Here is a 27,771-nt window from a genome sequence, read left to right on the forward strand (position 1 = left end):
GCTCGGCTGTGGTTGCAGCGGCTGTTGGATGTGGCCGAGGGGGGGGCTGGCCGGAGAAGCTGGGCTGTTGTGAAGATGCCTGCGGCGGCGGCTTCCGGAGACGACTGCTGTGGTGGCTGCCTGCTGGGTGCTAGAGACAGATGGAGAGGGGGGAGTTGTCTGCGGGTCTCTGCTGCTGCCCGCCTGAGATGGCTGCTACGGTGGCTTCCAGAGACGACTGCTGTGGTGGCACTGCCAGTGATGACGACGGCGAGAGTGAGGGTGCAATGCCGGTAGGGAGACTCGTGGGTGACTGAAGGACTCGTGGGTGACTGAGAGAAGGATGGGTTCTCGGCGGCTATGGAAGAAGAAGAAGAAGAAGGAGGAGAAAACGTTTTTTCTTTTCTTTTCTTGCTGCGCACTGCCCCCCGCCCCCCCGCCCTACCTTTATAAAAATTTTTGAAAACCTAAAACAAAACTTCCCTTTTTGATTTTATTTTTCTTTTCCTCTTTTTTTTTATGCTTTTATTCTTATGATAATAATGAAAAAGGAAATAATAATAATAATAATTATCATAATAATATTAGTATCAATAAGGTAACAATAATAATAATACTACTACTAATAGTAAATAATAATAAATAATTATAGTAAAAATAAAAATTAAGATACTATTGTTAAAATAATAATAATAATAATAATAATAATAATAATAAAAATAAAGTAATAATACTAATATTAAAAGTAATAAATAATAATAATCATAATAATGATAACATTACTAATAATAAAAATAATAATAGCCAAAATAAGATACTAATAATAATAATAATAATAATAATAGAAGGTAAAAAATAAAAATAATAGTAATAATAATCCAGAATAATTATAATAAATTAATAATAATAAAAATAATTATAAGAAAGTAATAATAAAGATAATAAAAATAAAAATAAAAATAAAAATAATAATAAAATAATAATAATAATAATAATAGAAGGTAAAAAATAAAAATAATAGTAATAATAATCCAGAATAATTATAATAAATTAATAATAATAATAATAAATAATAAAAATAATTATAAGAAAGTAATAATAACGATAATAAAAATAATAATAATAATAATAATAAAATAATAAAAGGGAACCCTTTGTTCTATTTGGTTAGGGCAAAAATAGGGTGTCTACACTACCTTGATTTCTAAAACGAAAATTGGGATTAAACTCCTCCCTAATTGCATCATTTGGACTCAGGTTATCGGTAGTCCTCTTCCTCAAAAAGATGTTTTATTAGGATGAGATGTTTATTGTCTTTCAAAATCCTTAAGGATTTTTCCCACTGGAATTAAGTACAAAAGAGAATTCAAGCCTTTTACCCAGACAAACAAAATCTATTCTCTTTCGTATTCTCCTCCAGATTTTCAGCCCATTCAAAATAAACTTCTCAGATTATGTGCCAAAAGTCATGATCAGTTCATTCATGATCATCCACTCTGGAAAAATCCAGATTTTTTTCATCCACATTCCCTTCAAGCTCAATGAAGATGTTAGTCAGACCAAGGCTACCCATCCGGGAATGACTCCATCAGACCTCAAGCTATCCAGAGAAGAATGCTATTCTTTATTGAAACAAGGTCTCATTGAACCAACCAATTCCTCTTGGGCATGTCAAGCATTTTATGTTGAAAAAAGATCAGAAAAGATCAGAGGAAAAAAGAGATTAGTTATTAATTACAAGTCGTTGAATATGTTCATCAGGGATGATAGGTTCCCTATTCCAAAAGCCAGAACACAATTCATCCATCTTGCTGAGATAGAATTATTTTCAAAGTTCGATCTGAAAGGTGCTTTTTGGCAACTCGGCATTCACCCAGATGATAGATACAAGACAGCGTTCTGTATTCCGAATGAACAATTCCAATGGATAGTTTTGCCCTTCGATTTAAAGATTGCGCCGTCACTGTTTCAAAAGGCGATGATTAGGATTTTTAATCCTATCCTGCACAGTACCCTGATTTACATTGATGATATATTATTGTTTTCAAAAAGTCTTGCAGAACACCATCACCTTCTTGAACATTTCCACCAGCTGGTATCAAAGTACGGGATAATGTTATCAAAAAAGAAAAGCGTGATTGGACAAAAAGAAATTGATTTTCTTGGGATGAAAATTTCCCACAGAACTATCTGTCCAAGTCCACATCTCGCAGAGCAATTATTGCAGTTTCCAGATGCTAATCTTTTTGTCAAAGAAATTCAACAATTCCTTGGCATAATTAATTACATCAGAGACTTCATCTCGCATGCGAGTCATTATACCAGCTCCCTGTCACAGCTGTTAAAAAAGAAATCACCCCCATGGGGCCCTGACCAGACAAATGCTATCAAGTACCTGAAAAAAGCTACCAAGGATCCACCGCCTCTGACTATTCCATCCACCGGCAATCTTATCCTCTAGTTAGACGCCAGTGATCATTATTGGGGTGCCCTACTTCTTGAAGATAAGGATAACAAAAGAACCTATTGTGGACACGCAGGTGGAGAATTCAAAGATTCCCAGAAGCACTATCACACTGTGTTTAAAGAGATAATTGCGGTGAAAAATGGAATTCAAAAATTTGACTTCTACGTCAGATCAAAGCATTTCACAGTCGAAATGGATAATTCATCTTTCCCAAAGATGCTTGAATTTCGGAACAAGATTCTCCCTGATTCTCAAACTGAAAGAATGGTTTTCCCGATATGACTTCTCCGTGAAGCATATAAAAGGCGATCATAATGTCCTCGCTGATATGTTATCTCGCCCCCGGAAAACATCCTTCCTCATATCCAAACACCGAGCCATACCACTGATTCTCATGGCCTCATCCTCATCATCACCACTAGATATCCTCTATCTCAGTGCTTCTACCCAGATTCATTTCCCGCCAGAAATACCTCCAGAAACCATTGATGTCTCCAAAATCAAGTTCTATGCACAGCCCTTCTGCTACCACTATGCTAAGGCTATCGAACATCACCAAACCTTCCCAGCATATCCATTCCTCAATCCCTACGTCATCAAGCCGTCATCCTTCAATACTCATGTATTATGGTATCTATGGTATCTTTCTGTTTTGCAGGTACATGCTGTATTCCTCCCTCTACAAGAGACGCATACCCATCTTCATGATCCAGCCAACAAGAAGTCCCTGTTCTGGACCTTCCTCCAGCTGTTTGATCCGCTCTTCACATGGAGAAAGAAACTGACTACCCTCATGGGTAACCATAACCTCTGGAAGATGGACCCAGCTGATGCAGCCGCAGTACACAGTATCTTCATTCTACAAAGGCTATATTTTTACAATCCGACCAAAAGCCTCCTATGCTCCCAAAATTAAGCCTATGAATGGGATACGCTATACAACCTTTCTACATGGCCAAGCTACAAACCCTCACTGCTGAACCATCTCTGCAAAATGAATGATCTGAAGTTCTGTTCCGAGCTCGTCACGGCAATTCCAGATGAGATTCCTGCTCCAAAGCCACCTGACAAGCACCCTCCTGATCCAGATCCTGTGGATACAGATGATGAAGACAACCCATGGAAGCAGAAGACCTACTACCATCCGATCCATGGACAGATCACGGATGAAGACTACGTCAACCTCAACCTCTCGCCATCTCACTGAAGTCCATAATGGCTGGCCACGTCTACTTTATGTATTATTATCTCCTAAAGTCCACAATGGTGGGCCGCTGTTGTCTACTTGTATCATAAGTTTGCTTGTATGTCAGAGTTGTTGGCTTAAAGTCAAGAGTTTGTTGCATAATTAAAGGAGGTGGGTCACTCTCGCACAAATGCAGCCGCCCATGTGTTGTCACCTTTATTTATGTCTGTTGTCAGTTGTCTTTGTCAGTTGTCAGTCGACGCCACAAAAGTCTTCATCGACTTTGCTTTATGTCGTCGTCCATCTTTATGTCTTTATCATGTTTGCTTTATATCTCTTTCGATGTTTGCTTATCGTATAAGTTTCGAGGTCTCAGAACCTTTATATAAGGGACTGCCTTCCCTTTTGTGAGGCAGAACAAGTTTGGAGAACAAGTTTGGGAGAACAGAGCTCCAATGTTTGTAATAAACCCCTCTTTTTTGTTAATAAACCTCCATAGTTTGTAATAAACCCCTCTTTTTGACTATTTTTTGAAGAGTGTTAGTCTTTTATTTAGGAGTAGTTTTAGATTTAGATTTATGTGTATTTAAATAATATGTAATAACAAATTATATTTAGTTTTTTATAAATCTATCCAAATTAATAAATCTAAAACGTGAAATTCATCATCTGTGAAATTTATTTTAAAAAATAAGGATATTTTTATTCATATATTTTTTTACAATTATATTTTAAAAGAGTTTTTCGTCTCTTTTTAAAATAGAGATATTTTTATATTATATATTATTTTCCATAGTTTGCTAGACAAAATGATATATAACAATTTACACCTGATTTAACAAATTTAGGGGAAAATATTAAAGTTTTTTTTTTAATCTTTTTAAAATTTTATTTGGCTTAAGCTGTGTTTGGGACAAGCTTAAAATATTAGGATGGCCACGGGCTACTTCAATTCGCGTCAATGGATTTCGGTCAAGTAGTTTTCTCTCTCAACTCTTTATGTTCGACTGCGATCTCCGACGCAAAGGAAGCTTCGTTTTTCGGCGACAACTTCGTCCGACTACATCGCCGAAACGTAGATGTGAGTTCTCTGAATTTTCTCCTGCTGAAAATTTACGGTTTTCGGAGTTTTTGTGTTTTGATTGGATTCAGCCCCTCGATTATCCAGGGTTGGGGAGGATGAGGGTGTTCAGGGAAGACCTGTTCCTCCATTAGTAACAAGTTTTGATTCCTGTAAATCTATTGGAAACTTGAATTTTGGGTTGCTGTTGCTGAGGCCTATTGATTCTAGTAGCCTCTTTTGAATCATGCGTGAATGTGTTTGTGTTTGATCCTGGTCTCTAATTTGCCTGTTTAATTTTTTTGGTCTGATCGCGGTTCATGAATTTTTATAGCTCTTTGTTGTAGATTATGTCGTATTTTTCTTTCTATTCTCGTATGCATTTCCTATTTGACCTGTTTAATGTGTTTGTGTTTGATCCTGGGCATTGGACCTGCACAGCCGGTTGGAAGGATTTTGTGAGTTGATCGAAGAAAGGAAACTATTTGAAGTTCTTATGTGTCAGTTCATCAAAAATTAGAAAAAAAAATAATTTTTACTTGAATATGTGACATTGCTTATGTTTCAACTTCCTTGAGATTGTATTTGATATTGTTGCGGCAAGTTTATTCCTTTTTTATATTTTAACTTATTTTTGAATCTAATAACCTCTTAGTAATCAATTATATGATATCTTGACAACGAAGATAACTTTGTCATTATTGATGGAGGCGCACTTGCGTTTTTTCTACCACTGTATACCTGTATGATATTGTTATGTCTCTTCCATTTTTGCTTTTAAAAAAAGTGTAAATTTGGTGTTTTGGGATGAATGAGTTACAAAAATGTAAAGTAAATAAAATCATTTGTGTAGTTTAGCATGATATCAAATGTGGAGTGGTTATGTGGCTATCATAAGTGGTCAGTGGTTGAGTTTAAAGCTTTTAAGCCCCTCTTTGGAATGTCTTAAGTACTTTGTATAAAAATTCATTTTTATATACACGTGATGGAATTTTCAGAGGAATTTGATGCGAGATTTCACCCCCATTTCCAGACTCATTTACTGATCTCACAGGATTGCTCATTTATTCTGGTTCATTTTTTTATTATTATTATTATTTTTTTAATTTTTTATGATATGAATTATGAATCCTTACCAAGTAAATTGGCCGACTCCATCTTGTGGGACTTGAGGCTTGGTTTGTTGTTGTTGTTGTTGTTGTATGGACTTTGATTCCTAGATCATGGCTTCCCAAAATCTTTTCTCGTTTGAATTACAGCCCGAGCCATGTCTCGATCACTTTCTAGCATCTGTTTATTGCCGTTGGAATCCTAAGGAGACAAACCAGGGGTTCTGTTTTAAATTGCTGGCGACCCTTTTATGAGGCAGGATGTCACATAAGAAGTTCCTAGAAGTTTATTTTCTCATGGCCGATTAAAAGGTGCTATTTTGTTATTTTGAATTTGTTGTTGCTGGAGGATTTGTCAATTTTGATGGGACATTGCACCAGCCGTTGGAGTTTTTGGGAGGCTTTAATGTTTTGCAACAGATGATACTGGAGGGATTTTTGTTGACATTGCTGCCATGGGGATTAGGGGGAGGTTATTTTGGATTAAATTATTTTGGGTTATTATTATTAGTTTTGAATTTTATTAAAATCTTAGAATTTTTGTTAACGTTAGTATTGCACTAACATTGAAAGATAAATTAAGGAATGAACATATTCGTGGTAAGTTAGATGTAGCTCTTATAAAAGATAAGATAAAGGAGGGACGACTCAGATGGTATGGACACCTGCAACGTAGGCCACATAGTGCACCTGTAAGGAAGAGTGACTTAGTTACTATGGGGGGCAGTAGAAGGGGTAGGGGTAGACCTAAAATAACTTGAGAGGAGATAGTGAATAAGGATTTAATATTCTTGAATCTATCAAAAGAAATGATCCATGATCGCATAAATTGGCTGAAAATTCATTTAGCCGACCCCACCTAGTGGGACTGATAGAAACTGTCTTCTGGTTTTGAATTTTATTGTTAGTTTAAATTAAATGATGCTGCACAGTGTAATTATGTATGACTGGCAATCATTTTAGCATAATCAATCTTTGCAATAAAAATTTCTAGGACCATGCAGAGGCATCTTGCAAGTGGATTTTACCAGGGATCATAAGATTTCATCCATTTTCATTAGTTTTGGATGATCTGCAATTGTCATTGCGTCTGTTAAAGAGCTATAAGTTTGAAATGCACCTTTAATTATGGACATTGCTTCCATTCTTGGTACAGTAGGGGTATGATAAATCTTACAGTTGGATGATTTATCGTCAATTGAAATAGATTTGTAATGATTTAAAAGGTCAGGAAAGGATCAGTTATGATTGGTACATGTTATGCGTGTGCATTTTTAAAAAAAAACAGTTGTCTGATCAGTATCAATGGCAGTGACCAAAACAGAAAAAAATGAATCAAATTGTCTCTTATTAGCTTTTGCTGACATCGTGTAATTTTTCTATAGATTGATTTATTCAAGTTTTCACCCCATCCAGTGCCAGTATTATATGAGCTTATATTTATCACCCTAAGAGGGATATCCAGCATTGTATGATACCTGAAATCATTGAAGATAAATGATTGTTTACAAATCTGTAGAATGCACTAGTTGCAGCAGCTGAGTGTCGAACAAACCCAGGTTGGCAATTTAATCTCTTGTTTATTTTTGTGTTTTTTTCTTCTGAAAGATGACTTGAATTTTACTTTCCATAATAAAAAAGATTCATATAGGCGACCCCACTAGTGGGACTTAAGGCTTGTTATTGTTGTTGACAAAAAAAAAGGGGGCCTTTCTATTGTCTATTTGTCATAGTTCGCTTTGAAGGTTTAGTGACCGAGTGATGAACTCAACTTTGGAATGAATAGATGATCATTGCGAAAGCAATGGATAATACTTTACTGATTCTTAATTATATATCTAAGAAGTACATACATGAACATGTGACAAGGACATGATGCGCATTTGAGAAGGCGAAGGCATAAACTGAGGCGTTTTACCCCAGCTGTAAGAGAGATATTTTACCCTGGCTGAGGTGAAGCGTAAGCCTCAAGATGTTGGGGCATAAGCCTTATGGGAATTTAATTTTTATTTTAAAATATTCAAAAATAAAATTTATATATTTTAAATAATAATTTTTTTGGATAACACAAGAAATTCATTGATAGATTAAGAATATACAAACAGGAGGGTAAGACATCTCGTTTCCACACTCTGGGTTACCTCAGAAAAAGCAAAAAGGAAAAAACCAAAAAGCACGAAAAACAATCCATAATAATCAGCACGCCCTAATAAGTCAACAGGGAATGCCAATCGTGCTGAATATTCGAAAAAACACCCCCTTGGAGTTCCCATTACCCACACACCAAAGCAACAATAGTAAATCTTCTCCCAAACCAACAGAAATGACAGCTTCTTCCGTAAGAAAATAAGCACGTTTAGTTCCATCCATGGGCCCCAAAATACTGCAAAGAAAGCACATCTCCATAACTCTTTACCTTTCTTTTTCCTACCAAAAACGAAAAAATGAATTGCCAAAAACTCCACTATCTTTGGTCAAAACCATCATTCTCCAAAATAATTAATTAATTTGTTCCATACCCTCCAAGAAAAACCACAATGCATGACAAGATATGGAGCAGTTTCTGACAGTTAAACGAAATATACATACATCCAGAGGGTGAGCTTTCAAAGGTCTCCTAATCTGCAACAATTCTATTAAGCACAACCAACCAGAGAAAGCTTTGATTTTAGGGAGGGGGGGGGGGACTTTGGTCTTCCAAATAGTTTTATAGAGAGGAAAAGAAAGATTAGTACTTGTCAAGGACTCACAAGAAGATTTGCAGGAATAAAACCCCGAGGCATCCAAGGATCTAGATCGGCTATCAGCTTCCAAAGAGACCCAAACAAAATGAAAGGATAACTCTTCCATCTCCCTATTATTCAAGGATCTCCGGAAGTGAAAATCCCATGAAGGTAAAGGATCATGCAACTCTAGAATAAAAGAAGAAATGGATCCTTCATATCTTGAGCTCAAATGAAATAGGTGAGGGAAAGAGGTGTACAAAACAACATTCCCCAACCAAAGGTCTTTCCAAAATCGGGTATTGCAATCCCTACCCAGCCAAAAATTAGTATGGGGAATAAAGAGGGGATAAATTTGAGAAATAGCTTTCCACAGACTTCTCAAAGAACATCTAAGACCCAAATTAATATCCCACCCATTCTCATCATGTCCAAACTTGCTTTTAACAACTTTATGCCATAAGGAAGAATCCTGTAGCAGGAAAGCCATTTGGCCAAGAGAGCCATGTTTTTAGACACCAAATTTCTGAGACCCAACCCACCCTCCCATTTAGACCTACAAACCACCTTCACCTCACCAAATGGTGTCCCTTAAACCCCTAACCCTTGACAGAAGAGAATATCTCGTAATTCTCTCAGCCTTATCAGCAACCCCGGTAGGAATTTTGAAAATGGAAAGAAAATACAGTGAGATACTAGAAAGACAAGCCTGAATGAGAATAATCCTACCTCCTGGAGAAAAAAGAGCACACTTCCACCCATCTAAATGCTTAGTCACTCTTTAGACAACCAGATCTCGAAAACTTGCAAATCTAGGGTTACCCCCTAAGGAAACCCTAACTAGTATAACGGCCAATCCAATGAATGCACCCTGCCTTCGAGGATAGCTCCTTCATGCGCTCCATAGCCTTATTAATAGCTGCGATACCACTCTTCCTCATAATAATCTTAAGCCTCGATACCCTTTTAAAAATATGGAGGAGAAGCCCCAAAATATTTAAAAAAGATGGCTATAATCCTTAAGAAAAAGATAGTGTCGTTAGCAAACTAAATGTGCGAAACCAGTGCATCCTCCCTCCCTACTCCTACACCTTTCACTAAACCTCTAGCCACTGCCCTATCAACCATCCTACTTAAGACATCTGCCACTAAAATGAACAAAAAAGGGGAGAAAGGGTCCCTTTGTTTAATCCTCCTTGTAGCCCTAAACCAAGAACACCAAATTATTCACATTTGAAAAGCATCCTTTCATCCAACTGCACCATCTCTTTCCAAAGCCCTTCCTCATAGAAATCTTATCCAAGAAGTTCCAACTCACCCTATCATATGCTTTCTCGAAGTCCAACTTAAAATTGAGCCCATTCTTCTTCCTTCTCCTAATATTCTCAATGACTTCGTTCATGATAATAATGGCATCCATGATCTGTCTTCCCCCCATGAATGCACTTTGGGCCTTAGTGATAGTCTTTTCAAGCACTACATGCACCACACTCAACCTTTTAGCTAGTGCTTTAGTGATTATTTTATAAATGATGGATACTAGACTAATAGGTCTATCATCATTTATCTAGATAGCCTTGCTTTCCTTTGGCACCAAAGTTATAAAGGTAGAATTAATACTCTTGCTTAAAAATCCCATTCTAGTAAAATTCATCAAAGACCTTCATCAAGTCATCCTTAACCACTACCCAACATTCTTGGAAGACAGCCAGGTTGAAATTGTTTGGCCCTAGAGCTTTATCCCTTTCATCCCAAAGATGGCAGACCTCACTTCCTCTTCCTCAAAAAGCCCCTCTAACTAAGCTATCTTATCATCAGAAAAAGGGTCCCACTCTAACCCTTTCACCATTGCTGATGGATCTATTTTAATCCTCCTCAGAAAACGAATTATATAATAAGAATTGGTGATGGATCTCTAATGCAGTCCTACTATTATCTGAGATAATTTCCCCCTTATCACCTCTAGCTCCCTAATCAAAATTTCCCTCATTTTCCCACTTGCTATCCTATGAAAAAGTCTAGAATTACAATCATCATCTCTTACCCATTTAAACTTTTTCTTCTACCTCCAACTTCTCATTTCCTTGAAAATCAGCTCTTCCAATTTGTTCTTTAAGGACACTTTTTTTAACTCTTCCCTTGTGAGATTAATAACTTCTTCCTTTCTATATCAACTAACTCTCCTAAAATACTAGTCTTTTTAAGCCTATTTCGAACACCTCCCTATTCCACTCTTTCAATTTTTGTTTCAACCTCTTCAATTTCTTCATAAGTCTAAATTTTTCTCAACCCGTGTCCACTTCCTCACTCTAGGAATCCCTTACCAAAGGCTGGAAAGTATCGTGATCCAGCCACATGTTTTCAAACTTGGAGGGAGTAAGGCACCAAGAAACCTTCCTTGATTCCAACAAAATAGGAAAGTGGTCCGAGGTGGACCTAGGTAGAGCGACTTGGGATAGATTAGGGAACTCGTCCTCCCACTTGCTAGAAAACTAGAACGTATCAAGTCTACTAGCCATCACCTTAGCTCCACCCACCGACCAAGAAAAATTAGCATTACTTGAAGGAATATCCCTCAAGCCGCTTTCCTCATTAAAAAAATCAAACTTTTGCATAGTTGGAGTAACCATACTTCCCTCCATCTTTTCCTGAGGAAACCTATCTGCGTTGAAATCATCCCTCACAGTCCACTTAGGGGAGCCAAAGCCAGAGACGAAATAAAGCTCATCCCAAAAGGAACTCCTCAAATCAGGTCTAGAAGGACCTCACATTGAAGAAACCCACCATTGACCCTAATCTATCACTTTTTACAAGGCAGAAAGAGAAAAAAATTCCTCTAGACTTTCCACTGTGGAGATAATATGGGTATCCCACAACACAAGAATGCCACCTGCCAACCGTTGAGAGGGTACACAGGCCCAATCCTTATTGTGTCCTTCTCAAATTCCCCTAACAACCTCCCCATCAGCTAATTCAAGCTTAGTCTCCTGGATCAAAACAATATCTGGATAACAAGCAAAACCTCCCTAATCAAACTTCTCTTCCTATCATCCCGTATACCCTAACGTTCCAATTGACAATCTTCATAATCTAACGCGTTTACTCTTTCTGCCCCCATATTTGATGGAAGAGGTCAGATTTTTAACTCTTCCTGAACCCTCTTCTTTCTCCTCTCGTAAGTTTTAGGACTCTAACCTAGTCTCACCTCAACTCCAGCAGAACTCACAAGTTTCAAATTTAAGTCATTCAGGAGCTTGTTTGGCTCTCAGCAGTCTCTCTCCCCACCCCGAAAGCCAAAAATAGAGGCACTACCCCCAGCAAATCCCCCCCTCGTTGCATAATGCATCAAAAGAAAAAGAGGACTGCATAGGAAGGGAAAGAATACCTTTGCTAGATCCAGATGAATTTGGATCACCCAAAGTAGTGGCTGTCTTCATCAATACCCCTCCCAACATCAAAAGGAATACCAACAAGGTCCACCTTATCAAGAATAGGCTCAAGAACATGGGACAAAGACCACTTTCAGTCAATTCCTTAGTCTCCACTTGCTCAGTGTTAGAGGACAATTGAGAGATCTCTTCCTGAAATGATGAGTTTCTTGTGGAGGAATTATGCTCTGCTTTGATATCTCCTCCCCTTCATTTGAAAAAACACCTTTGAGAGTTGAAACCAATCAACTTATCCTTCCATGTCTAAATCGGCTCTCAACTGATCAACCAACAAACCATTCAGTCATAGAAACTGCTTAAATCATCTTCCGAATCTGAGAACTTTAACTCATCATCACCGTTCCCATCCCCGTTTGCTACCTCAAAATCAGATAGTATTGGAGGAAGAAACCCTTATCAACACTGCACTCAGTTTTCTTACTACTTGATGGATCATCTTCAGACCTGCAGCAAATGCCTTTTTGAGTTAAAGACTTATAATTCAGGTAGTTGATTCTGTCTCTCTTCAAATCGCCTTCTGCTATGTGCTTTGCCGCCCCTTTAGCTAGACTCCTCTCCTCCCCCCCCCCCCTCGGGGCGAATTTGAACACGATTCTTTAGAATTGCCATTCCTGTCTTTGGGTTGGAAGACTTTCTGAGAGAATTATCCGAGGGTCTATCTCCTTCCATGCTTGCTGCAGCTAGAGAAAGACAGGAAGGTGATTCACCTTCCAGCAAGGTGATTCTCAGTGGGCTTTGGATTAATGAGCCCACTTCCTTAAGTCCATGAAGGGGCAAAAATTCTTTTTGCACTGGGTTGGGCCCAATCCCCCCCACCCCCCACCCTTTTTTTTTCTTTAACAACCCATTTTGCCACTGTTTTGGGTGGCTTGCTAAAGACAGGCCCAATCCTCCCTTTCCCACACCCTAAGTTGGAATAGGAAATATATTTGAAAATTGGAAAGGAAACCTGTCCTTTTGCCCTTGAATTCAAGGGATTCGCCACTCTCAGACAATCTACCCCCCCTCCCTTGCGTTGTTCTGACAACGTTTGTGAAGGGCAGCTTTTTTGATTGCCTTGATTCCTGCCCCTGCCTCTTCATGTGCATCTTGTGGCTAATGAGGTTCAAGGAGTCACACTCTGTACATTGGAAAGCATGTCCCTCCTTAGATATAGTTGAAAGCTTCATGAGAGCTTTGAAGAACTTTTTCCAACCTTTACTATTCTTGCCTCCAGCTACACATAGGGTTTGATGCTTTCCTCTTGGGAACCCTTCTCTAGGCGAATGAATCTCCCCCTCTTGTTGAATTGCAAATTGATAGAGACCCAAACACATTTGCCTTAGAGATTAAGGCCTCCTTGAATAAGCTCTTCGAGTCCTCGAGTTCTGTCACTAAGCACCCCTAGGGACGTGATAATCCATTAAAACTCTGAACTCTTCATCAAGATGAAGGAAAAGTGTTTCCCGGCGAACTCCAAGATCTGAATGATTGAAGAATCAATTGCGCAAAGAGTTTACGGTCCACCCTGACAGTAGAGTGGCCTCCCATTGTGAATGCTGTCTCGATATCAATTTTTGATTCATCATCCCCCAATTCCTCCATTTTCGACAATTTCCACTTGTCGTTCTTGTAATAATACAAAGAACCTTCGATTGAAAGATAAGAGCAAAAAAGCAGTGTCACTAGAGCTAGTTTGAACCTTCGTTGGACAGAGAAGGGCAAAAAAGCTGTGTCACCGGAGTTTGCTCTCTATCTTTGTTTGAAGAAGCTTCGTCGTCTTTGCTAGTCCTCCCTTTTGCAGCCATCTTGCATGCTAGCCACCGGTTTAGGGATAATTAAATACAATTCTATAGCCAGCACCACCTAAATAAATAATAAAATTTTATTAAATAAATTGTGAAATTATTATATAAAATTTTAAGACTTTGATTCAAATGATTCCAGCTGTCTTTGCCCATAAATAACAAAGCCACAGCCACGTGCCTTTCGAAGGAAATAACATTACTAGCGGGTTATCTTCCAGCCAATAAGAATAAAGCATGTTGCTTTAGACAGTCTAAAAGATCCAACGAAATTTCTCAGGGCACAAATTGCAGCAGCTCAGTATCTTTTGTGCTTCTTATGCACATCATCTAGGAGAAAATCAAATAGGAAGGAATTTTCGAGAAAAGATACAATCGAGAGAGGGTTATTCATTGAAGAACCTTGTTAGAGGTAGAGAAAGGTTGAGAGAGGCTGTTGAAGAAGCTACCTATGTGTGACCAAGGTCTTAAATTTCGATTTTGACTCAAATTTCGAAGCTCCAAAAGTACGGAAATTTCGACGGAAATTTCAATTTTGATTTTGATTTGAAAAAATAATGGAAATTAGTAGTAAAACATGAAATTCTTTGTGAAACGTTAGAAATGGTTAACAAACATAATAATATAAGTTTTAGGACTAATATATTACAAATTAAATACATCTATGTTTTGTATGAGGTGGAAAAGTTGTAAAATAGTACGTGTATCAAACATATTTGTAAGATAATGTACATTAAACATATTTAGTTAATACAAATGAAATTCATAAATCATTTCAATATTATTTATTATACATATGATGATAATTCAGACATGAATGTTTAAATAAAATGTTATTTTAAGTTTTTTTTTTTTTTTTTTCACATAATTTTGAAAGCACTTATAATAATTTTTTTGTTTCGATAACATAAAAAAAATAAATTAAGATAGAAATTTCACTTCACTCCTAAATTTCTCATTTGAATTTTGACGGAATTTCTTCGTATTTAGATAAGTTTTGCTAAAATTTTGAGATTTTGATAAATTTCGGATGATTCATTGAGATTTCGACGGAACTTATGCAAGACGGAAATCGACTGCCATTTCGATTTCGAGGGTGGCAGAAATCGGAAATTTCGACGGAAATTTCAACAATTTCGTGGAAATTTAAGACCATGGTGCGACCATCAAAGAGTGAAGAAGGTAGGTAAGAACAGATTTGGGTTGAAGGCAAGAGAGAAAGCTGGCAGCTTGTGTCTTCACTTTCTGCTGTGGAATGAATGAATGAAGTCCCTTCGAGCCCTAATCCATTCTTCAACTTTTATATTTATGATATAGTTCTTGCTTCTTAGAATCTTATGATTTGTGATTTGATTCATACGATTCATATCAATTCCACTCCCAATCGATTCGAATCTTACTAATGGATATAAAAGCAGAATTGTTGCTGAATCTAGTGATCCACCTTGTGAATATAATGAAATCCCTAACCAAGTGCTGCCCAAAAATATCCAAAGAAATGGACCCCAAATGAGGCCAAGTGCACTGCCCTATCCTACTACAAACAAGGAGAGGTAGTTCAGTTCCTGAGAACTCTCTCATTCCTCTCTAGCCATGCAGTCCTCATGATAGCAAAATTGTATTGCCCTAGAGAACTTGTCCCTTCCTACTGTTTCCTCAACCCCAGTATCTCACCAAAAAGGAATCTTCCATCTGCAGAGATGCCAAGCCTCGTCAATACGTGTGTTAATCCAAAGGGTCTTGAAGAAGGACTTCAAGGGCCTTTTGAATTGTAACAAATTGTGTGTTAATCTTGTTCAGCATCACCGTCCTCATGAAAGTCCAAACCTTGAAAGGAACCTTAGCCTGCCAAATGATGTGGCTCCAAGGGAAAGACTTGGGGAAGGATATTTAAGGAGATGAGCAAAGAAAGATTTAGTAGAGAAGATGCCCAAAGAATCACCCTCCCAAACCCTGAACCTTTTCATCTCTCGTATTGATTAGAACAAAGTGGTCCAAATAAGTAAGGTGGAAAGCTCATTGACCTCTCTTTCTTTGTGATTCCTGAAAAAATGGAAATCCTTAGAAAGTGAGCCACCCTTGGAAGAGAAAAAAAGTGCTATTAGGTGCATTATGAAGGGTGGAAAGTGGCACTTTTATGTCCAAAGAACTCTCACCCACTCACACATCCTCCTACAATCGAATCCCCAATGCCTACTTTGAAATGGGTAAGGGGGAATTAAAGACAAGCAACTTGGGGCATGGACTTCTAAGAGCTTGCATGAGAAACATTACCACTTCATGAGTCCCCATACTTTTGATCACTTGGTGCCATAAAGAGTTAACTTCTAAGGGGAACCTCCACAACCATTATCCTATTATGAGATGTTTTTGGAAACCACATTACCAGGCTCCATCGCTTCTTTTGACTTTGGACTACTCGCCACCTTCCAACTAACAAGATCTTTCTTATTCTTCCCAAAGACAAACTAAAGGAAGTCACGCATAATCTTGCAATGGTCCTAGCAACACACTTGGGCAATCTATAGAGGGATAGAAGGTAGATAGGAACATTTAGAAAGGGCTGCACTAATGAGGGTGGTATGACCTACTAAGGATAAATAAGTCTTTTTCCAGCCCTCTAATCTCTTATCAACCCTCAATCACAGGATCCCAGTATACTACCGAATTGGGGTTGCCACCAAGTGGGAGACTTAGATTAGAGATTGGCCACTCCAAGGTGGCACAACCTGCTTGATGTAGGACAGATATTAGAATTTATATATATAGATAGAATTGAGAGAATTAGAAGAAGAGGAGGAGAAGAAGAGAAGAAGAAGAAGAAGTAAACCTAAGTTAAATAAACCTAAGTTCTAAAATACTTCAATCCACAAAAATAAACCTAAGTTGACTAAACTTCTAAAATAACAAGACTTAGAAGAAGAAAATTTAGAAGTGCAATCTGACTTCTAAAATAACAAGACTAAACTTCTAAAATAACAAGACTCTCCCAAACTAAAATATAAAGAAGAAAGCAATTTGGCTTCTAAAATAACTAGACTCCCAAACTAAAATTTAAAGAAGAAGAAGAAGTACAATCTGATTCAAAACAATAACTGTACAATAACTTACATGTCCAGCACTTATACTGACTACTAACTAGAATACATATTTACGTGAAGGCCCCAATAAAACAAGAAATTACAAATGACCCTAAAATACTTAAATACACAAAAAAAAACCTAAATTGACTAAGTTTCCAAAATTACAAGACTCTCCCAAACTAAAATATAAAAAACTAGATTCAATATGAACAATAACTTACATGTCCAGCACTTACACTGTTTACTAACTAGAATATATATTTACATGAAGGCCCCAATAAAAGAAGAAATTACAAATAACCCTAAAATACATAAATATACACAAATAAACCTAAGTTGACTAAACTTCTAAAATAACAAGACTACCAAACTAAAATATAAAAAACTAGATACAATATGAACAATAACTTACATGTCCAGCACTTATACCGACTACTAACTAGAATACATATTTACATAAAGGCCCCAATAAAACAAGAAATTACAAATGACCCTAAAATACTTAAATACACAAAAATAGACCTAAGTTGACTAAACTTCTAAAATAACAAGACTCCCCCAAACTAAAATATTTAAAACTAGATACAATATGAACATTTAAAATCCGCCATTGGTGGTTCTTCATCAAACTCCCCTTGTTATAGAAAATAACTGTACAATAACTTACATGTCCAGCACTTATACCGACTGCTAACTAGAACACATATTTACCTAAAGGCCCCAACAAAACAAGATAACTTACATGTCCAGCACTTATACCGACTACTAACTATAACACATATTTACATAAAGGCCCCAATAAAACAAGAAATTACAAATAACTCTAAAATACTTAAATACACAAAAATAAACCTAAGTTGACTAAACTTCTAAAATAACAAGACTCAAGCTAAAATATTAAAAAAAAAAAAAAAAAACTAGATACAATATGAACATTTAAAATCCTCCATTGGTGGTTCTTCATCAAACTCCCCTTGTTAGAGAAAATAATTGTACAATAACTTACATGTCCAACACTTATACCGACTACTAACTAGAACACATTTACATAAAGGCCTCAATAAAACACGAAATTACAAATAACCCTAAAATACTTAAATACACAAAAATAAACCTAAGTTGACCAAACATCTAAAATAGCAAAACTTATAAAATAACAAGACTCCCAAACTAAAATGTAAAAAGCTAGATACAACATGAAATTCCCCCTATTAGAGAAAACTTGACTTCGAGTTGCAATCTGATTCAAAACAATAACTGTACAATAACTTACATCTCCAGCACTTATACAAACTACGAACTAAAATACATATTCACATAAAGGCCCCAATAAAACAAGAAATTACAAATAACCCTAAAATACTTAAATACACAAATATAAACCTAAGTTGACTAAACTTCTGAAAAAATAACAATAGGACAAGACTCCCCCAAACTAAAATATAAAAACTAGATACAATATGAACATTTAAAATCCCCCATTAGTGGTTCTTCATCAAACTCCCCTTGTTAGAGAAAACTTGACCTCGAGTTTTGTAATGGCGTAGTAGCTTTAGCTCCATGTGTGGGAACAAAATCAAACATGTAGGCAAATCAGGGGGAGGCACGATCTGCATTGCATTGTCAATCATCATTGGAGGATATGTAGCAGATTGTACTGCAAGTAGCATAGACGGCTGCTATGTTCTCTGATAAAATAACAAGTCCTCCAAACAAGAAATCAATTTAATATCCAAATCTATTGGCAGCTCAAGCGAATATGCATTCGGTCCATACTCTGAGATGATGGACAGCATTTTCACTAGATTGGTCAAGGAAAATGTCGAGGAAGAAGATGAAAGGGATGGAAGCCTAATTTTACTGGGTTGAGGAGAAATAATCTCAGGAGGATTTTCTACAATAGGTTCCATGATTGAAGAATTTTCAACAAACTCTACAGCAGCCAATTGTTCCTCGTTCTCTAGGTTATGGAAAATTGAGGTTGAAGAGCAAGGTCATTGACAGGCATGTCTGTCCTAATAGTTGGCAACCCATCTTGCTGTTCATTGCAAGTTTCAACAACCAAGTGTGATGAAAAATTAAGGTCCATCTGTGGCCAAGAGGCCCCAACAGTGCTTAGGGTCTAAAGACAACTCTACCACCTCATTTTGAGAAGATTCGTGACTCACATCAACAGAAGAATCAAAAAATTGTGCACTAATTATATGCATGTCATTTATGCAGTCATGATATTCTATTATGCAACAATTTGGATGGGCACTTTTGATATCATCAACAAGTTGATTTTTTCCTTGAACATCTTTTGTGAACCTATGATTACCTTCTGACCCATTGAGAAGATTTGTGAGTCACGTCCACTGTGGAATCAAAAAATTGTGCACTAGTAATATGCAAATCATTTATGTTCATGATACTCAATTACACAAGAATTTGCATTGGCACTTTGATATTTGATTGTTTATCCTCAACAATTTGAGTTTTCTCATGAACATCTTGTGAGGATCTTGGAATGCTACATGACCATGGAGAAATTGATCTAGATGAAATTCTTCAAGATGGGAAGTGATGTTATAGGCTGGTGGCTGGAGAAATCTCTCAGCTTCCAAAGCCATGTGGTATGCCTGAGATAGAGTAGTGGGATATTTTTGAATTCACATAATCATAAACATTTTGATTTCATCCTTCAATACTTTCTTGAACTAAATTACCATTCTAGGTCCCTTACTAAGAGCACACCGATAAATAAGGTCTCTAAATTTAAGGTAATAGTTGGTGACACTAGAAGAAAGTTGTCTAAGATTACGCAGTTGGTCCAGTAATGGAGAATTGCCAACTATGTAGGAACAATATATACGGAATTTACTCATTTTTGTTTAAATTTTTTTTCTAACTAGAGAGTAAATATGGACCAATGCAAACTCGAACAAGTACCAAATAGATAAGCAACATTAATTCAATTTGTATGGAGTCCAAGTAGTGTAAGTCCATACAATGTTACCAAAATCTCCTCATCTTGATTTTGTAGTTTCGAGATTTCAAATATTTCACTTCAACTTCTCACAGATGCTTCAAGAACTATGATAGCAAACTGATTTTACCCTCCAAAAATATGTACAAAGCAATCCAAGATTAATTGCTTTAATTTAACATCAAAAGCTCACGGAAGATAACCAATTTGTTTCAGTAAAATCTAAGAACACAGCAACTAGGCATCAATTTGGATGTTGGCAGACCTTTAAAACTCTGAAATTTGCTGAGCAGCCCAAAATTAGGCTGTATTCTCCCTTAGGAATGCAAACGAAGCTTGTACTTCAATATTCACTCAGAAAGCTTCAAAATATCAGGTAAAATCCAAATTCTTGAAGCTTGAAGCAATTTCTCGCGAATCTGAGCAAAACAGGGAATGTCCAGCAACTTCCCCACTTGCATGGCTGGTGCGTGTGGTGTGTGAGCCGCTTTCAGGGCTTTTCTGGTGATGAGATTCTGAGTGGAATCAGATCAGAGGTTGGGGATTCCAGTGAGGTTGGCTGCAGGAAGAAAATTGCAGGAAATGGAGGATTTGGGGGGGAGTCTACTGGGAAGCTTTCAGTTGGAGTGTGGCGCATCTCTGGTGATCTTATGGTGATGAAATTTTGAGGGGTGGTGTTTTGGGGGTGTCTGATTTTGGTGGTAAGGGAGGTGTTGTGGTTTTGTTGGTGGAAATTAAGGTTTTGAAACCCAGTAGCATGACTTTAGTTTCCTGGAAAAGTTGCAGGCTGATGAGTGCTTCTGTTTTCTGGGATTCTCTTGCAACTCCTGACTTGCTATTGCAGCAATGGAGCCGGTTAGAGACTGCAGTCATGGGGTGGATGTGGTTTGAGATTTTGGATGAACCTTAATGAAGATTGTTGTAGGAGTTCCAAATATGATGGAACAACAGAAACAGGGAAGTCTGGAACTGAATTGAATTAGGCTCTGATGCCAATTTGATGTAGGACAGATATTAGAATTTATATTTATGGATATAATTGAGAGAATTAGAAGAAGATGGAGAAGAAGAAGATGATGAGAAGAAGAAGAAGAAGAAGAAGAGAAGCAGCAGCAGCTGCAGTGGGGAGGCAGAACAGAAAAAGAAGAACAGAAAGGGGAAGAACAGAACAGAACAGAACAGAGCTTAGAGACAGAATCAGAAGAGAGAAAAGAGGAGGAAGAAGGAGAAGAAGAGCAGAACCTGCGGGAGAGAGAGATAGAAACAGAGAGGGAAACTGCAATCTGATTCAAAACAATAACAGTACCATAGCTGACATGTCCAGCCCTTATACCCACTACTAACTAGAATACATATTTACATAAAGGCCCCAATAAAACAAGAAATTACAAAATAATCCTAAAATTCTTAAAATGCACAAAATAAACCTAAATGGAATAAACTTCTAAAATAACGACTCGCCCAAACTAAAATATAAAAAACTAGATACAATATGAACATCTAAAATCGTCCATGGGTGGTTCTCCATCACTGCTAGGGCCTTATACCTTTCTAGAACCCTGTCATCCACATGCATGTCCCTCCATTCTCGGACAAGTTGATCTTTAATCCTAAAGTCATTTAAAAAATTTTCAGCATAATAATATCCTTTTGGAATTTCAGTGTTGTTCTCGAGGAATAGCATAGTATCATTACTCGAGATTAGAGACCACCTCCTTCCTGCCAACAGAAAGACCCTTGATCACCCCCAATTCCTGAGCATGCAAGAACATCCTGCTTTATGGGGGCCATGGGGCCACTAAGACCTCTTATGTTCCAGTAGAAGGCAGATGTCATTCACCTGATTTTTGGGAGTTTACCTTTTCTCAAACCCTCCATGTGTGAGTTGTTTGTCCTCTCCAGGAGTTTGTAGGGTACCGTGTCTTTCTTGAGACCGCTAGATGAACAAGATAAAGGCTCAGAATCTTCTTTTTTGCTCAGAACCTTGCTTTTTTCGGTGTTAGGGGTGGCGGTTCATATCACAATTAGTCATTGGGTACAGTTGAAGGCTTTCCTTCCTTGACCTCAGTACTGCAGTCTTGGGAATAGGCCTTATCATTATTGACCGCTGGGTCAGGGATATTTCCAACAATGCCCTCATCAGTTTTGCTGAGAATGGAAAAAAGGTTCTCTGTCAGAGGTGGTCCCTTTAAGGGAGATTTTGAGCCTTGTTTGAAGCTAGTTTCAGCAGGAGCTTCTCTTAGTTCAGATTCATTTTTCTCCGGCAGGTTGGAGGTCATGAGGTGGAGCTTTGGAGTTAAGAGCTTACATTCTCATTACAGGCTTTCTCTTAGTTCAGATTCATTTTGAGGCCTCGTTTGAAGCTAGTTTCAGCAGGAGCTTCTCTTAGTTTGGATTCATTTTTTCCAGCAGGTTGGAGGTCATGAGGTTTTGCTTTGGAGTTAAGAGTTTACATTCTCATCACAAGCTTTCTCTACCCATACTTTCATGTTCTTGCACTGCTGTGATGTGTGCCCAAAAGACAGAGCAGTTGCACGCTTAATAAGTTTCCAAGTGCATTCAACATTGACAGTAAGGAGGCTCCGATCTGGAATTTTGATGTCAACAAAGTTTGGAAGCTCATTTTGCTTAGCACTCTATACAAATTCTAGGGCAGATGAGGTTTCTTATGCGTTTGGTGTAGGAATTAAGTACAGGAGTTTTCCCACAGCACGTGCGATATAGCTTAATCCAGCTGGAATGTAATTGATTGATGGAATGTGTTAGAATTTCACCCAGATTAGGAGTTTTTCAAATAGGACGCTGTGGAACTCAGTTGGGATCCCATTGAGAGAGGAAGATAGGGTTATTCCTGAACCAAGGGCCATTTTCCAAGATCAATTGTTTGGCATCTTCTTGTATGAATTTTAAGATGAAATGTACCGAAGCTAGTGAGTATATTTTGATATCCTCAGCCTTTTTCCAAATACTTTCAATGATGTATTCACATATGTAAACAGTTGCCCGGAAATTTTTCCTGATGAGGGAGTCAATCCACTTCTTGGATTGGAACTTTGAAGATTTCAGCAGGAGGGCCACAATGGTTTTTCATTCTTGAGAAGAGGATTTGAAGTATTTCATTCTGAATGTGGAATTGGATCTTGATCAAACAAGTTTCTCCAGTTTTGTTGTTTGCTGTCACCTTTGATGATTTGCTTTTGTTGTGGTGCTATTTTCCTTGTTTTTGGGTCAAGGAGAGGTCAGAAGATGGATGGCCATGAGTTCATTTAGGTTAATGCCAGTGTAGTGGCTAGATTCACTCAGAAGGGCTTTGCCAATAGAAGCCATCAGTGAGGGCAGGGTTGAAAGGGATCTACACAGGTGGGTTTAAGGGGATGAGTGATAGGAATCAGGAGGGTGCAGGAACTTCTAGAAAAAATCTGCTGTATGTACAAATGTGCAATCATGTGCCCAAAGAGAAGCCTCGTCTCCCATGGAGATACCCAAGCACCCCAATTTAATTTAGTGTTATTTTGAATTTTTGAGGGCTATTTTATAATTATGGATTATTTTGTAATTATCTTGCTTTTAGTGTTGGCTGTAGAAGTGCTTTGTTTGTGTATTGTGTGGAGAATACAGTTAAGAACTGTAATAAACTTCCCTCCTGTGTTCTCAAACTTCCTAGTCTCTCTCTCTCTTTCCTCCTGCATTCTTCTTCTTTCTTCTCCATCTGTGTTCTCTGTCCTCTGCCCTATTTTTATTCCTCTAGTCTCTTTTATTTCATTCTCTCCTCTTTCTTTATGGTTCTTGAGAAGAATGTGAAGGAGGAAATAAAAATGCTTAAAAATGATTACTTTTTTTTTTTGGACATTTTACTGCGTCTCTCTCTCTCTCTCTCTCTCTCTCTCTCTCTCTCTGTATAATTATTTGGAAAAGAAAATATAATGGGACTATAACACATGCAACCTTTTGAAAATTAAAGAACAAAATGAAAAGGATTGGTTAAAACTTTCTGCTCTTGAAGAGGTAAACTGGTACATTTTTATTTTGATCTCATGATTGGCGTGAGCTGTTCTTCTGTGCAGAGTGATTCTGGAAAGAACTTTCAATGCCAGAACGTCGGAATGGAAGTGCCCAGCCTGGAAATGGGAAAGCTGCTGGGGCAGGAACTGCATATGCTATTGATCTGGATAATTTCAGCAAGCGAATGAAAGCTTTATATTCACATTGGAATGAGAACAAATCCAATCTGTGGGCCTCTTCTGATGTCCTTGCAGTAGCAACACCTCCGGCTTCTGACGATCTGAGATACCTGAAATCTTCGGCCTTGAACATTTGGTTGCTTGGATATGAGTTCCCAGAGACAATCATGGTTTTTATGAAGAAGCAGATTCACTTTTTATGTAGCCAGAAGAAGGTGTCTTTGCTTGAAGTTGTTAAAAGATCTGCTCGGGAGGCTGTGGATGTGGAGGTTATCATGCACGTTAAGGCTAAGACTGAGGATGGAACTGCCGCAATGGATGCTATATTTCATTCCATTCTTGCTCAAGCAAAGTTGGATGGCCTTGATACTCCTGTTGTTGGACACGTAGCAAGAGAGGCTCCTGAAGGGAATCTTTTGGAGACATGGGCTGAGAAGCTGAAGGGTTCAAATTTCCAGATTTTGGATGTGACGAATGCGTTGTCTGATCTGTTCTCTGTCAAGGATACTGGTGAGCTTACAAAAGTGAAGAAGGCTGCATTCTTGACTGCTTCTGTGATGAAGAATTTTGTGGTTCCTAGGCTTGAGAAAGTTATTGATGAGGAAAAGAAAGTCACTCACTCGTCTTTAATGGATGATACAGAGAAGGTCATATTAGAGCCCACCAAAGTCAAGGTGAAACTAAAGGCAGAAAACATTGATATCTGCTATCCTCCGATCTTCCAAAGTGGAGGGAATTTTGATCTTAGGCCTACTGCTTCAAGCAATGATGAATATCTTTACTACGATTCTGCTAGTGTGATAATCTGTGCAATTGGTTCCAGATATAACAGCTACTGCTCCAATCTTGCCAGGACATTTTTGATAGATGCTAATACTGTGCAGAGCAAGGCTTATGAGGTTCTACTCAAGGCACATGAAGCAGCAATTAGTGCGTTGAAACCTGGGAAAATTGTTAGTACTGTGTATCAAGCTGCTGTTTCTGTTGTTGAGAGGGATGCTCCTGAATTAGTGGCCAGCCTGACAAAATCTGCTGGGACTGGTATTGGTCTTGAATTCCGTGAGTCAGGATTGAATCTTAATGCCAAGAATGATCGGGTGTTGAAAGCAGGCATGGTCTTTAATGTCTCAATGGGTTTTCAGAACTTGCAGGCCCAGGCCAACAATCCAAAAAGCCAGAAATTTTCTCTGTTGCTAGCAGATACTGTCATTATTGGTGAAAAGCCTGAAATCGCGACTTCAATGAGTTCCAAAGCTGTGAAGGATGTAGCTTACTCATTTAATGATGATGATGAAGAAGAAGAACAGCCAAAAGTAAAAGCTGAAGTTAATAGCACAGGTGCCTATCTATCTAAGGCAACTCTGAGGTCAGACAACCACGAGATATCGAAGGAGGAGGTCCGGAGGCAGCACCAGGCAGAACTTGCTCGCCAGAAGAATGAAGAAACTGCTCGCCGACTAGCTGGTGCAGGGTCTGGAGCAGGAGACAATCGTGCTGCTCTTAAGACTTCTAGCGATCTGATTGCTTATAAGAATGTCAATGATCTACCCCCTCCAAGAGGTCTTATGATTCAAATTGACCAGAAGAATGAGGCTATCCTACTGCCAATTCATGGAAGCATGGTACCTTTCCATGTTGCTAGTGTCAGGACTGTTTCCAGTCAGCAGGACACGAATCGAAATTGCTACATTCGCATAATCTTCAATGTTCCTGGGACCCCCTTTAACCCTCATGACTCTAACTCTTTGAAGTATCAAGGGTCTATTTATCTAAAGGAAATCTCTTTCCGCTCCAAGGACCCAAGGCACATAAGTGAAGTAGTACAACAAATTAAAAGTCTTCGTCGAAATGTAATGGCACGAGAGTCAGAGAGAGCTGAGAGGGCAACTTTGGTTACTCAAGAGAAACTTCAACTTGCAGGGACCAAATTCAAGCCCTTAAAGTTGTTTGACCTTTGGATCCGTCCTGTTTTTGGTGGCCGTGGACGAAAGCTGCCTGGTGCGCTAGAGGCTCACTTAAATGGATTTCGGTATTCTACTAATAGGCAAGAGGAGCGTGTGGATATTATGTATGGGAACATCAAGCATGCATTTTTCCAGCCTGCAGAGAAAGAGATGATAACTCTCCTTCACTTTCATCTGCACAATCACATCATGGTGGGAAATAAAAAAACTAAGGATGTTCAGTTTTATATTGAGGTTATGGACGTGGTCCAGACTTTGGGGGGTGGAAAGAGATCTGCCTATGATCCAGATGAGATTGAAGAAGAGCAACGAGAGAGGAATAGGAAGAACAAAATCAACCTTGATTTTCAGAGCTTTGTGAACCGGGTGAACGACCTCTGGGGGCAGTCCCAATCCCAAGGGCTTGATCTTGAGTTTGATCAGCCATTGAGAGAGCTTGGTTTTCATGGGGTACCCCATAAAGCTTCTGCTTTCATAGTCCCAACTTCAAGCTGCCTGGTTGAGCTGATAGAGACTCCTTTCCTTGTGATTACTTTAAGTGAGATTGAGATTGTAAATCTTGAGAGAGTTGGTCTTGGACAGAAGAATTTTGACATGACTGTAGTATTCAAGGATTTCAAGCGGGATGTATTTCGGATTGACTCCATTCCATGCTCTTCACTTGATGGTATCAAGGAATGGCTTGACACCACTGACATTAAGTATTATGAGAGCAGGCTGAATCTCAATTGGCGGCAGATTCTGAAGACGATTACAGATGACCCGCAGAGTTTCATAGATGATGGAGGATGGGAATTTTTGAATATGGATGCTACTGATTCTGATTCTGACAAGACAGAGGAATCAGATCAAGGTTATGAGCCATCAGATGTGCAGTCTGAGTCGGAGTCCGATGATGAAGATTCAGACAGTGAATCACTGGTTGAGTCTGAGGATGAGGAGGAGGGGGGTTCAGAGGAAGACTCGGAGGAAGAGAAAGGAAAGACATGGGAGGAGTTGGAGAGGGAAGCAAGCAATGCAGACAGGGAAAAGAGGGATGACTCAGAAAGTGAGGACGAGAGGAAGAGAAGGAAGAAGATTTTTGGGAAAACTCGAGCTGGTTCTACTGGTGCCATCCCCAAGCGGGCTAAGTTTAGGTAGATATGAAAGGAGATCTCTTGTATGTTCGTCATTGTTTTGGCAGGTTAACATTTAGCAGCAGAACCGATGCTGTGAATTATAACATACCTCCCAACTGTCTCTCTCCATTGGATCGTTCTGGTGGAGGTTTTGTTTCTCTGTCCCGTGTATTGGGCACAAAGCAGGGTGCATGGATGGTGCATCATAGTCATTATGAACTGTGTTTTTATTATTATTATTTTTACGGAAAGATGTCCTCTGTTGTGTTTCTGTTGTCATCTTTTGGTTCACTTGACGGGAGGGATATTGTTCTCAAAATTTTCCTTCAGCTATAATGTGTGGGTTTTTTCTTTTTGGCAGGGGTGGGTGGCAGTGTTGGTTATGCCTCAAGTGTCTCTAATTTAAAACTCATGATTCAAAATGATTTCATTTACTTTATGGCTGTTAATAAGTTGCTGTTGCATGTGATAAATTAGTGAGAGCATTTTTACATACTCTGATTCAGTAGTAATGTTCACATTCATCCGTCCAATTTGGATGCCATGTTTGCCTGATTGGGATCATTATGTGCACGCTAGAAAAAAGAGATCACTTGCGATCTGTTTTTTCTGCTTCCAGGTCTTAATTCTTTGTCCAGAATCAAAGCGGTAGTCAAAAACAATTCTGAACTGGCTTCATGGTGTCATCTATTAAGTTTTT

At 38.3% G+C, this 27,771-nt stretch overlaps 1 protein-coding gene across 2 annotated transcripts; it reads left to right on the forward strand.

The window, feature by feature from the left end:
* The first annotated feature begins 4,539 nt into the window (after nucleotides 1-4,539).
* LOC131165483 (FACT complex subunit SPT16-like) lies at nucleotides 4,540-27,342 on the forward strand. 2 transcript variants are annotated; one of them, XM_058123342.1, is made up of 3 exons: nucleotides 4,540-4,713; nucleotides 7,187-7,360; nucleotides 23,873-27,342. In XM_058123342.1, exon 3 carries the CDS (start codon nucleotides 23,896-23,898, stop codon nucleotides 27,091-27,093), a length of 3,198 nt encoding a protein of 1,065 aa, XP_057979325.1. In that variant the 5' UTR covers nucleotides 4,540-4,713; nucleotides 7,187-7,360; nucleotides 23,873-23,895; the 3' UTR covers nucleotides 27,094-27,342. The 2 variants fall into 2 exon arrangements, with proteins under 2 accessions (XP_057979325.1, XP_057979324.1); XM_058123341.1 differs by lacking the exon at nucleotides 7,187-7,360.
* The last annotated feature ends 429 nt before the right edge of the window (nucleotides 27,343-27,771 follow it).

Source organism: Malania oleifera, chromosome 10 (assembly GCF_029873635.1).
Source record: "Malania oleifera isolate guangnan ecotype guangnan chromosome 10, ASM2987363v1, whole genome shotgun sequence".
Taxonomy (NCBI): Eukaryota; Viridiplantae; Streptophyta; class Magnoliopsida; order Santalales; family Ximeniaceae; genus Malania; species Malania oleifera.